Source organism: Mobula hypostoma, chromosome 2 (assembly GCF_963921235.1).
Source record: "Mobula hypostoma chromosome 2, sMobHyp1.1, whole genome shotgun sequence".
In the NCBI taxonomy this organism is placed as follows: Eukaryota; Metazoa; Chordata; class Chondrichthyes; order Myliobatiformes; family Myliobatidae; genus Mobula; species Mobula hypostoma.
In genome coordinates this window covers 236,854,299-236,867,571 of record NC_086098.1, presented here as the reverse complement: position 1 = coordinate 236,867,571, position 13,273 = coordinate 236,854,299, and the positions used below count along the sequence as shown (strand labels likewise).

Below are 13,273 nucleotides of genomic sequence, written 5' to 3'. Positions count from 1 at the left end.
TGTGGTCGCGTGTAAAACTCAGAATGGGGTGGGGGGGGGGGAGGGAGGAGAGAGAAGAAAAAAAAAAAATCGCTCACGGGGACCGGATAAGCATATTGCTCGTGGGCCAGTCAAAATACCTTCGCGGGCCAGATCTGGCCGTAGATTGCCTACCCCTGGTTTAAACAGAGTACCCCTGTGACATTCCCCTCAACAATAGGTATACAACTTTGGATACTTTTAGGGGGTGGTGGGAAAGACCTAGCAGAGGAAAGTCACAGCAGGCAGGTTTCTGGCACTGAGTCTGAGCCTGGCATTGTGGCTCAGAAGGGAAAAGGGAAGGAGAGGCAGCTGTCGTGATAAGGGATTTGTTAATTAGGGGAACAGAAAGGATGTTCTATGGATGAGGACAAGATTGCCAGATGGTAAGTTGCCTCCCAAGTGCCAGGGTCCAGGACATCTCAGATTGAATCCTTAGCATTCTGAAGTGGGAGGGCGAGAAGCCAAAGTTTGTGGTCCATATAGTTATCAATGACATAGGTAGGAAGAGGGATGTACAAGGTTTTTTAATGCGAGTTCAGGGAATGAGGTGCTAAGCTAAAAGACAGAGCTTCCAGGGTCATGATCTCAGTATTGCTGACATGCATAGACCTCAAAGAAACATTCTGAATGGACAGGGTGGATGTGGCAAAGTGGTTTCCCATGATGGGGGAGTCTAGTACAAGAGGGCATGACTTAAGGATTTGAAGGGCGCCCATTCAAAACAGAAATGCAAAGAAATTTTTTTAGTCAGAGGGCGGTGAATCTATGGAATTTGTTGCCACGGGCAGCAGTGGAGGCCAAGTCATTGGGTGTATTTAAGGCAGAGACTGATAGGTATCTGAGTAGTCAGGACTTCAAAGGTTATGGTGAGAAGGCGGGGGAGTGAGACTAAATGGGAGAATGGATCAGCTCATGATAAAATGGCGGAGCAGACTCGATGGGCCGAATGGCCAACTTCTGCTCCTTTGTCCTATGGTCTTATGGCTAGTGAGGACAAAAATAGGAAGATCACACAGTTTAACACATGGCTAAGGAGTTGGTGTAGCAGGAAGAGCTTTAGAATCCCAGTTCATTGGGGTCTAAACTGGAGGGGGAGCAAAACCCCAGCAGAAAGGTTTGCTAGTACTGTCGGGGGGGGGTGGGAGTTAAATTAGAGTTGCAGGGGGATGAGAAGCAGAGTGGTGAACAGATAGTAGAGTAGTTGTTGAGACAGATGTAGTTAAGACCTCAAAGTCAGGAATCAAAAGGTTAAATCACAAACAAGAGAAAATCTGCAGATGCTGGAAATCCAAGCAACACACACAAAATGCTGGAAGAACTCCGTGGACCAGGCAGCATCTATGGAAAAAAAAGTCGACAGGACTGGAGGAAAAAAGCTGAGGAGTAATTCTGAAAAGTCAGGGGGAGGGGAGAGAGAAACACCAGGTGATAGCTGAAACTTGGAGGGGGAGGGATGAAGCAAAGAGCTAGGAAGTTGATTGGTGAAAGAGACAGAAGGCCAAGGAAAAAAGAAAAACAACTGGGGGGGGGGATCCAGAGGAAGGCGATGGGTGGGCAAGGCGATAACATGAGAGTGGGAAAGGGGATGGGAAGTGGTGAAGAGGCAGAGGAGGCATTACTGGAAGTTTGAGAAATCGATGCTCATGCCATCAGGTTGGAGGCTACCCAAACGAATATAAAGTGATGTTCTTCCAATCTAAGTGTTGCCTTCTCCCAACAATGGAGGAGGCCATGGATGGACATATCAAAAAGTGAATGGGAAGTAGAATTAAAATAGGTCACCACCGGGAGATCCCGCTTGTTCTGGCGGACAGAGTGTAGATGCTCAGCAAAGCGATCTCCCAATCTATGTTGAGTCTCACCGGTGTACAAGAGGCCACACCAGGAGCACAAATCACATTACATGACCCCAACAGACTCACAGGTGAAGTGTCGCCTCACCTGGAAGGACGGTTTGGGGCTCTGAATGGTAGTGAGGGAGGTGTAGCGGCAGGTGTAGCACTTGTTCCGCTTGCAAGGATAAGTGTTAGGAGGGAGTTCAGTGGGAGGAACTAATGGACAAGGAAGTCGCATAGGGAGCAATCCCTGCAGAAAGTGGAGCGGGAGGGAAAAACGTGTTTGGTGGTGGGATCCAGTTGGAGGAGGTAGAAGTTTCGGAGAATTATGTGCTGGATGCGGAAGCTGGTGGGGTGGTAGGTAATGACAAGAGGAACCCTAGCCCTGGTAGCCTGGCGGAAGGATGAGGTATGAACAGACATACATGAAATGGAAGAGATGTGGTTGAGGGCAGCATTGCCCTCAAATCAAAAGGTTAAGCATGGTGCAACTAGTGTCCTGAGCTGCGTATATTTCAATGCAATGAGTATTATAGGAAAGGCAGTTGAGCTCAGGGCATGGATCAACACACGGAGTTATAATATTATAGCTATTAGTGTTTGTCAAATACATAGATTACCATTCTCTAAGTTTCTACAGGACCAATTTTATCCCTTGCAATCCTTTTTGCTCTTCACCTTGTCTGCTACAGCAACAGTAACCCCATGCCTTCTGTTTGTCAAGTTTGTCAAATGTGTTCAGAAAAGTTTCCTTAATCAGTACATGATTAAGTCCCAATGAGAGTGTGCAATACTTGATTTCCTTTTAGGGAATGAGATAAGGCAGGTGACATAAGTTTGCGTGAAGGAACACTTTGCATCCGTGATCATAATACCATTATTTTCTGGGTAACAAAAAAAGAATAGGTTGGCCTTCGGGTTGAGATTCTAAATTGGAGATAGGCCAGTTTTGATGGTATTAGAAAGGATCCGGCAAGTGTGGATTGGGACAGGCTGTTTTCTGGCAAAGGTGTACCTGCCAAGTGGGAGACCTTCAAAAGTGAAATTTTGAGAGTACAAAGCTTCTATGTGCCTGTCAGAATAAAAGGCAAGGATAGGGAACCTTGGTTTGGGCGATATTGAGGCCCTAGTTAAGAAAAAAAAAGGAAGTGCAAAGCAGATATTGGCAAATAGGCACAAATGAGGTACTTGACTATAAGAAATGCAAGAGAACACTTAAGAGATCAGGAGAGCTAAAAGAAGGCATGGGGTTACTGTTGCTGTAGCAGACAGGGTGAAGAGCAAAAAGGATTGCAAGGGATAAAATTGGTCCTGTAGAAGATTAGAGAATGGTAATCCATGCATGGAGCCAAAACAGATGGGGGGACATCTTAAATGGATTTTTTTTTGCATTTGTATTTACTCAGGAGGTGGTCACAGAGTCTATAGCAGTGAGGCAAAGTAGCAGTGAGGTCATGGACCCTATTCAAATTACAGAGAAGGAGATGATCACTCAGAAAATAATGGTATCATGATCACGAGATGCAAAGTGTTCCTTTACACAAACTTATGTCACCTGTCGTCTCATTCCCTAATAGGATATGAAGCAATGCATTTGACAATGTGTCATATGGGAGGTTTGTCAATAAGGTTCGGTCATTCAGCATTCAAGACGAGGTAGTAAATTGGATTATAAACTTTTCCTTGCAACTGAAACATTGGCTTTAAAGAAAAAGCCAGAGAGTGGTATAGATGGTTGCCTCTCCGAATAGAGGCATGTGACCAGTGAAGTGCCGTAGGGATTAGTCATGAGTCCGTTATTGTTCGTTATCTACATCAATGATCTGGACAATAACGTAGTCAACTGGATCAGCAAATTTGTGGATGACACCATGATTAGGGGCGTGGTAGACAGCAAGGAAGATCAAAGCTTGCAGTGGGATCTAGACTAGCAGGAAAGATGAGATGAAAAATGGCAGATGGAATTTAATGCAGACAAGTGTGAGGTGTTGCACTTTGGGAGGACCAAACAGGGTAGGTCTTACACTTACACAGGGTACTAACAAGTGCGGTAGAGCAAAGGGATCTGGGAATAGAGGTCCACAATTCATTGCTTTCATAAATCAAAGTACTGAGTACAGAAGATGGTATGTTATGTTGAAGTTCTACAAGAAATTGGTGAGGCCCAATATGGAGTATTGTGTGCAGTTTTGGTCACCTACCTATAGGAAAGATGTAAGATTGAAGGAGTACAGAGAAAATTTTGAATAATGTTGCTGAGACTGGAAGTCCTGAGTTATCAAGAAAGCTTGAATAGGCTAGAACTTTATTCTCTAGAACATAGAAAATTGAGGGGATATTTGATAGAGGTATACAAAATTATGAGGTATATATAGGGTGAATGCAAGCAGTTTCTCCCTCCACTGTAGTTGGACTAGACTACAAGTGGTGGTCATGGGTCAAGGGTGAAAGGTGAAATGTTTAAAGTGAACATGAGGGGAAACCTCTTCACTCAGAGGGTGAGGAGAGTGTGGAACAAGCTGCTAATGCAATTTCAATGTTTAAGAGATTGGATAGGTATATGGATGGATGTGATATGGAGGGAGATGGTCTTGGTGCAGGTTAATGGGACTAGTTTAAATGGTTTGGCATGAACTATGTGGCCATTTTCTGTGTTGCTGTTTTCTAAGACTATGACTAATAAACCAATCCCAAATCAGCTCCACACCAGTCCCAAAGATGTGGCCAAACACCATTCTTACCTGGTCGCTGGTGCGATCAAACAACTGCACCTGTGGTCTGGTGACACCCCCGCGCTGAGAGTAACTGCAGATGCGGGCTAGGAGGACCTTCCACTTTGCGCAGTAGGTAAGAGCGTCAAAACAATCCATCGCTTCCTCTGACCAGCCCTCCCCTGAAACACACACACAGAATGCACCATAAGCTTAGCTGCCAACAGAAAATCAGTCTCCTGTGTCCCGATCTCCTTACCTGTTACCTCACAGGCATATCAGCTGAGCAAACACTCTCAGGTGCATGAAAATCTGAGCCTCTCAGTCAAATATTTTGAAAGAAAGAATGTAGTTCCTCAGACTCAGGCTGAAATTCCTGGTCCAAGCATAGGGCAGACATTGTCAAGGAACTGCTTCTTCCCCTCTACCTCACTATTTTTGCAACACACACAAAATGCTGCAGGAACTCAGCAGGTAAGGCAGCATTGCTGCAAGTAAATAAACTGTTGACATTTCAGGCAGAGGCCTTTTGTCAGGTCTTGATGAAAGATCTTGACCTAAAACACAAGATTCTTTATTCACTTCCATAGATGCTGCCTAATCTGCTGAATTCCTCCAGCATCCATGTGTGTGTGTTGCTTTGCATTTATGTAGAATCTCATGTTCACTATTTTTGCATTTCTTATTAATTTCAATATATATTATTGTATTTATTGTATATTTTATGTATTACTGCCATCACAAAAGAACAAAATTCATAACATACCCCAGTGATAATAAACCTTATTCTAATTCTCTGGATGGGGGGTGGTGGTGGGGGGAATGCAAGGTTGGAGGTAGGATGGATGCAGAGCAGAGTCAAGGGGAAGGGTCAGTCCCAAGTACTTGGGTGTTCAGCAGGCTCACCACGCTAAACATCCCACTACCGCTCCTGTAACTTACCACAGTTTTAAACTGAAGTCAGAAATTCACAATTGGCAGCAATTAGAGCAGCAAAAGATGGGGCAGCATTCTTTGGAGTTCAGAAGAACGAGGGACAATCCTTCTGAAAGATGCACAACCTTAAATGGGCAGGATGGGGTAAATGGTGAGATTTTCCACTCTGAATCCTCAATGAGGAGACATGGTCACCAGATTAGAAGGTGGCACTTTAGACTGGGGGTGTAGGAACTTGTTGCAGAAGGGTGAAAACCGCTAGTGTGTTGCAGAGGCTGGATGAATAGGGGTATTTAAAGAGGAAATAGACAAATTTAAAGGTCCAGCAATTGATAGTGATAGGGAACGGCTCAGAGGAGATGATTCCTGGGGCAAATCTGCCTCGATCACACTGAACGGCAGGGCAACTCTGATGGGCCAAGTGGCCTACCCCAGACACAATTGACTGGAGGAACTCAAAGGGTCAAGCAGCATCTGTGAGTGTGTGAGAGGAGAGGAACTATCGATGCTTCCAGTGCACAGCCCGCATCAAGACTGGAATTTGAGAGGGAACATAGCCAGTATATAAAAAAAAAAGCAACGATGGGAGAGACAGGGAGGAGTGATAAGGGCTGACAGATAATAAGTAGACCATGGAAGGGTAAAGAATGGAAGATTGGCTGAGTAGGATCAAAAGGGATCTTTTCTGATTGGCTTCCGGTGACTAGTGGTGTTCTGTTAGGATCAGTTCTGCTTCTTTTCACACTTGTACGTCAATGATTTGGATGACTGAATCGATGGCTTTGTAGCCAAGTTTGCAAACGATATAAAGATAGGTGGAGGGGCAGGTAGTGTTGAGGAAGCAGGCAGTCTGCAGAAGGACTTAGATTAGAAGAATGGGCAAAGAAGTGGCAGATGGAATACAATGTCAGGAAGTGTATGGTCATGCGCTTTGGTAGAAGGAATAAAGATGTAGGCAAATTCAAAAAGAGGTGCAAGGAACTTGGGAGTCCTCGTGTATGATTTCCTACAGGTTAACTTGCAGGTTAAGTCAATGGTAAGGAATGCAAATGTAACGTTGGCATTAATTTTGAGAGGACTAGAATACAAGAGCAAGGATGTAATGCTGAGGCTTTATAAGTCATTGATCAGACTGCACTTAGAAGATTATGAGCAGTTTTGGGCCCTTATCTAAGAAAGAATGTACTGGCATTGAAGAAAATCCAGAGAAAGTTCACAAGAATGATAGCAGGAATGAAAAAATTAACGTATGAGGAGCATTAGCTGGTTCTAGGCCTGTACTCACTTGAGCTTAGAAGAAGGAGGGGGAATCCCATTGAAAGCTTTCACATATTGAAAGGCCTCAATACAGTGGACATAGATAGCTGTTCCCTACAGTGGGGGAAAGTCTAGGACCTTAGAATAGAAGGACGTCCCTTTATTACAGAGGTTATATGTTAATGATCTAGATTACAGGATTGATGGCTTAGTGGGAGTGGGAGAATCTTGGACCAAAGGGCACCAGAATATGAAAATATCCTTTTTGAACAGAAATGAGGAGCAGTATTTTTTAACCAGAGGGTGATGAATCTGAAGAATTTATTGCCACTGTGTGCAGGCTGTGTCATTGGAGCATATATGAGTGGAGGTTCATAGACTCTTGATTAGTAAGGGTGTTAAAGGTTACAGAGAGAAGACATGAGAATGGGACTGAGAGGCATAATAAATCAGCAATGATGGAATGGTGGAGCTGACTCGATGGGTCAAATGGCCTAATTCTGTTTCTATGTCTTACAGTCTTATGCATGGGCAGACAGAGCTAGCTGGAGTAAGAGGGGATGAAATTGGGAAACAGAGGCAGGTGAGCATCAGGTGCAAGTATAAAAGCTGTCTCTATTCTCATGTCCTTCTGTCTGAATGAAACTGGGGAAATGAGGCAAACGACATCTCCTCATGATTACTGGTTGGCAGTTACCCAGTCACACACAGGCCGCATCTGCCCCATTCCTCCCCAGTACGCTGGATGGCTGGACGGGGAAACTGACCGGTTGGCTGGATTCCGTCAAGACTGCATTCGACAGCCTGGAATGGTAAGCTCAGGAAATCACTCCTGCAAGCAGAACAGCAAAAGCATTAGGAGGCAGAAGATGCAAGCATGCAGGACAGACAGATGAACACACAGAGTAGACAGACGGGGTGGGGAGGGAGGAGTAGGAATAGAAAGAGAATGAAACATTTCTCTAGTCTCACTTAAACAATATTCTCTTTAATTTTACAACTCTCTCTCTGTTCCGTGCCCCAAAGGAGCAGACATCTGACCTCCTGTTATACAAACAAGTGCTGCTCAACTCTGCAACCAAACCGCTCTCCTCTGGGTTTGATGCAGAGTAAAGCCCTGTCTCCAACTTTTCTCAACTACAGCCTGCAGCACAGCTCCTGTGAGATTTCAGAATCATGAAAAGGGAATCTCATCTCACAAATACCTCACTGTCTACTCTGAGGCTCCCCAACAACAGACCAGGAATTAAAGTATATCATATGAGGAGCATTTGATTCTTGCAGGCATGTACTCACTGAAGGTTAGCAGAATGAGGGGGGATTTCATTGAGACCTATCGAATACTGAAAGACCTAAATAGAGTGGATGGTTAGAGAGGATGTTTCCTAGATGGTTAGAGAGGAATCCTAGACCAGAGAGCACAGCCTCAGATTAAGATGTCCCTTTTGAACAGATGAGGTGCATTTCTTTAGCCAGAGGGTGGTGAATCTGTAGAATTCATTGCCACAAATGGCTGTGGAGGCCAAATCATTGGATATATATAAAGCAGTGTTTGCTGGAGGGGCCAATTCCATGCCAGTGTCACTGACTGAAGTGTTGTGGGAGAGATGGAACATCGTGAACAGCGGATCAGCTGTTGGAGACCTCTGTACTCGGGCAATCACAGTCTCTCTTTCTCCTGATGGTAGGGGAAAGTTTGCTGCCAATTCTCAAGTTGGAGAAACTTGAAATAAAAGCGATGCGACACACTATAACAGGGAATGTCTTGTAGGTCTCCCCTTTCGCTGTGGCGACACCTCTCTGTCTCATGTTAGTGAGAGTCTATGGCATATCAAATTGTCATGTAAAAAAACAGTTTTTGCTGGACTGCAGATCATGGTCTCTCTCTGGGGGATTGCTATTGCTTGCTTGGTGGGTGGTGGGTGGTGGGTGATGACACTTCTTGCTGATACAAGTGGGGAGGGGAGGGTTGATACTTTGCTGCTCCTTGTGCATGGGAGGGGAGAGACAGGGCTTTGAGGTTCTAGCGTTTTTCCGTCATTCATTTTTAGGATTCCCTTCTGTTTTTTGTGGATGTCTCGGAACAGTAAGACTTTCAGATTGTATACTGTACTCTGATATTAGATGGAACCATTGATATCCTTACTAACCAAGGACCTATCAAAGGTTAAATAGAGAAGTCAAGGGAATGGAGTTGAGAAGGAAAATAAATGAGGCATATTAGGCTCCAATAGTGGAGGAGAGCTCATGGGCTGAATCGCTTAAATCTGCTCCTCTGTCTTATATTCATATGCTGTGGATTTGAGTACTAGACATTTACTTTTCTTAATTTATTCATTTACAGGATGTGGGCATCACCAGCTAAGCTAGCATTTATTGCCCATCCCTAGCTGTCCTTGAGAAGGTGGTGATGAGCTGCCTTCTTGAACCACTGGAGTCCCTGAGGTGTAGGTATTGATTACAGGGCAGAAACCATGTATTGAAACTGGCTTTTAAACCTGGTGATAGCTGAAATAAGTCAAGTGAATACGTCAAGTAGTTTCCATGATCCTGGGTTAACTGGATGATCAAAAAAATTTTATCAAAGGATTTTGCAGGGTGATGCCACGTGGGGATGGGGGTTCACTCATGATCACACACAACAGAGAGAGGGTAGGAAAGAGAATCAGACCAACCTCAGGTGTTGCATATTCCCGATCGACACCTCCCCATTGTCTCCAAAATCCACATAATAGAGGTCCGCATTCCCATTCTCCAGGAAGCCCAGCACACGAGCTCGATACCAGAAGCCATCACTCTGGCACGGTGCTGCCACAATGTCACCCACCTTGGGGACAAATGCCTCAGCCTGCAGTTTGTAGGGAAAGTGTTAATCAGGTTCCACTAGCACTTCTTGCTGGGCACCAATGGAAAGTTGGATGAAATCTTGGACCCAGCACTTAGATGCAAAGACAAGTAAGGCACACCAGCATTTTCACTTTCCTATGAGGTTTACTATGCTACTTATCCTGACTGGTTAAATCAATCTAGTATGTCAATTCGAATGTACAAGAATGCAAGAACCCGCATTGTAATGAACTCTGCCCAATATATCACGGGCACATCCCTCCCCATAATCAGTAAGTTCTACAGCAGGAGGTACATCAAGGGATCATCATCAGCAAAGAACACCATCATCTGGGCCATGTCATCTTCTCATAGTTACCAAGGAGGTACACATCCCATGCCACCAGGTTCGAGAACAACTACTTCACTTTAACATGGGTCATAGATCAAAGTGAAGTGGAGAGTCAGAGACATTTTCCCTAAGTGAAAATGGCCAATACAAGGGCATAATTTTAGGGTGATTAGCAGAAAGTATAGTGGGGGTATTACAGCTAGATTATTTATTTATTTAACAGAGTAGTGGGTGTGTACGACACATAGCAAGGGGCAGTGGTAGAGGCAGATACTTTAGGGACATCTAAAAAACAAGATTAAAAATAAACTTTATTTGACACGAGCATCGAAACAACAAGATGCATCGTTTTGCATCAAATCAAACCAGTGAGAATTGAAAATAGCTCTGAGACAGGCACAGGAATGAGGGAGAAATGGATGGCTATATAGGAGGGAAGGGTTAGATTGAAGTTAAAAGTTCAGTAATATCATGGCCAAAGGGACTGCACTGTGAAGAAACATTCTATGTTCATTTGGTTCGTGAACCAACTGGCACAGCCCTAACCACAACTTCACTACAATTGACATTGCTTAGTTTTGTTCTAAATGCTTTCTTTCTTGTACAATTTTGTATAAAATATATTTTTCTTGTAAATTCTGCTCTTCTTGTATGATGCTATCTGCCTGTGATGCTGCCGCAAGTAAGCTTCTCATTGCACCTGTGTGGACATGTAATTGTGCCTATTGCAATGAACTCTGCTCAGTCAATAATTCTGACCACACTTCAAAAGTGTTTTGCTGGATGAGAAGCCCTTGTGGAAAAGCAGGATTACTTTCCAAATCCCCCTGTGCCTGGGGCACAGCTCACAACCCACACTCACAGTACCAGTGGAGCTGCTGTAATAGCGGGACATCTCAGAGGTCAGGTTGTCAAGCTGCAGACACCTGGAGCCCAGGATCTGGATCCAGAAGTGACTAGGGTTTTCCGACGCTGAGACGTAAACTTCCAGATGTTCGTCTGCAAGGAAACTGAAGTCAGGACTGGGAACTGTGGAAAAGGGAGGAAATAAAAATTATCTTCCAAGCTGGGAATCGCTGCAGGAACAAATGGAATGGATAAACATGGCCCTATGAGAGCTAGCGAGGGTCTAGGGCTCGATAGGCAAGTGACTCACCTTTTCACCTCACAGCCTTTGCACCATCTACAATGCACCAAGGGTCCATAAGACACAAGAGCAGGATTAGGCCACTGGACCCAAATAGTCTATCCACTATTCAATTGTGGCTGGTTTATTTTCCCTTTCAACCCCATTCTCCTACCTTCTCTACCTAATCTTTGATGCCCTTACTAATCAACAACCTATCAACTCCACTTACATACACCCAATGATTCTGTCTCCACAGCCGTCACTACACTCTGGATAAAGAAATTCCTCTTCTTCTCCTCTGTTCTAAAAGGATATTTTTCTATTCTGGTCCTAGACTCTCCCACTCTCATTCAGCCATCAATCCCGTAATCCAGATCATTAACATAATGTAAAAAGAAGTCATCCCAATGCTGACCCCTGTGAAACGCCACTAGTCACCAACAGCCAACCAGAAAAGGCCCCCTTTATTTCCACACTTAGCCTCCTGCCAGTCAGCCAATCTTCTACCCATGCCAGTATCTTTCTTGTAAAACCATTGCTTCTTGTTTAGCAGCCTCATGTTCGGCACATTGTGAAAAGCCTTCCAAATATCCAAATAAACAACAACCACTGACTCTCCTTTGTCTGTCCTGCCAGTTATTTCCTCAAAGAATTCCAACAGTTCTATCAAGCAAGATTTCCTCTCAAGGAAACCATGTTGACTTTGGCCTATTTTATCATGTGCCTTTAAGTACCCCGAAACCTCATCCTTAATAATAGACTCTAATGGAGTCACAGTCACAGAGTAATATAGAACAGAAACAGGCCCTTAGGCACAAATTGCCCATGCCAAACACAGCTTCCTTTCTCCTTGTCCCAGTTGTCCATGTTCAAGGCCAGAAGGAAGGTTCTTTGCTTGCACAGACGTGCAGCTTTATCAACACGAGAACCACAGTCTTTGTAGCCTCCGTAACTGCCACCTCATCTACCACTGCAACATTCACCCTCCCCCCTGCTCACTCCCAACAATGACCCCCAGCTCTTGGGCAACACAAAAGCACCAGCCCTCACCTTCGAATTTGGACACCTGGCACAAGTCACTGCCTGGCTGGCTTTCCACCGAGGGCTCAACTGAGATAGTGGGGCTGATCCTGCGCCCCTCCTCCTCCTCCTCGCTGATGCCTGATGCCCACACTTCATCTGGCGAGGCAGGGGTCCCGGCCTGGGAGGCGGCAGGCAAAACCCTCTCTAGCCGTGTGCCAACAGGCTGCTTGCGGTTCCTCCTGCTGACGGCCAAGCATGCCAGCTTCTGCTGGAAGGCCATCTCCTCCTCCATCTTTGCCAAAATGATTGCCTGAGAGACAGAGAGAGAGGAAATACTGAGTCAGTGATGCGAGGAAGTGGGACCTCTCAGGGCATGGTTCTGGGGATACTTCCTGAAAACCAGAACACAGTAGCACAAAAGAAACCAAGAAGAATTCTGCCTCATTCCTACATGGCAGACCTGTAGTGTTGTGCTGACTGCTATACTATGTGCCAGCGATTGGAGATCTGAGTTCAATTCCACACCTGTCTGTAAGGAGTTTGTATGTTCTCCCCATGACTGTGTGGGTTTTTTTCCCCCCAGATGCTCTGGTTTCATCCCACACTCCAAAGAGGTGCCAATTAATTAATAACCTGGGTGTAACTGGGTGACATGGGCTTGTTGATGCCCATCGAATATTGAAAGGCCTGTTAAAGGGGGCACGGCAAGGATGTTTCTGAGTGATTAGGTTTCCTCCCACATTGCAAAGATGTACAAGATAGTAAACTGTCTGCATGTTATATTGGTGCCAGAAGCATGGCGAAATAAAGCTAATTTTATTCTTAAAATCTTAAACCTGAAAGGTATGACATTCACTAGCCTCAGCCAGTGATATTTCCAACTGGTATGTTTGACCCAGGACCAAGATTTTCCCAGCCAGGCTGGGGTTTCTAACATTTAATATCTTTTGCTACTCACCCCTTTAAAGTTGTGCGCTGAAGGCAACAGAGAACTTTCAAAAGGTATTAGAACTGCCTTCCTTCATTACATTTTCCACATACGACTTGGAGTGGGTTAAAACAGTGACATTCCCTGACATGCTCTGCCCTTGGTTATTTAATTGTTACATTTAAGCAGTACCAACACTTCAAAAACAAACAAACAAATCTGGTCTTCTGCTACTGAAGGTGGGGAGACTGAAAC

At 44.7% G+C, this 13,273-nt stretch overlaps 1 protein-coding gene across 6 annotated transcripts in view; it reads right to left on the bottom strand.

Annotated features, from left to right (window-relative positions):
* tdrkh (tudor and KH domain containing) overlaps window positions 1-13,273 on the bottom strand; it is a 42,896-nt gene that overhangs the window by 16,079 nt on the left and 13,544 nt on the right. For 5 of the 6 annotated variants that reach the window (XM_063041687.1, XM_063041688.1, XM_063041685.1 and 2 more), the window contains 5 exons: window positions 12,118-12,400; window positions 10,801-10,967; window positions 9,436-9,608; window positions 7,528-7,592; window positions 4,598-4,749 (listed from right to left, as the gene is read on the bottom strand). In XM_063041687.1, coding sequence (XP_062897757.1) covers window positions 4,598-4,749; window positions 7,528-7,592; window positions 9,436-9,608; window positions 10,801-10,967; window positions 12,118-12,400 — 840 coding nt within the window. The remainder of the gene's footprint in view (window positions 1-4,597; window positions 4,750-7,527; window positions 7,593-9,435; window positions 9,609-10,800; window positions 10,968-12,117; window positions 12,401-13,273) is intronic. The other variant, XM_063041689.1, reaches the window with a different exon arrangement.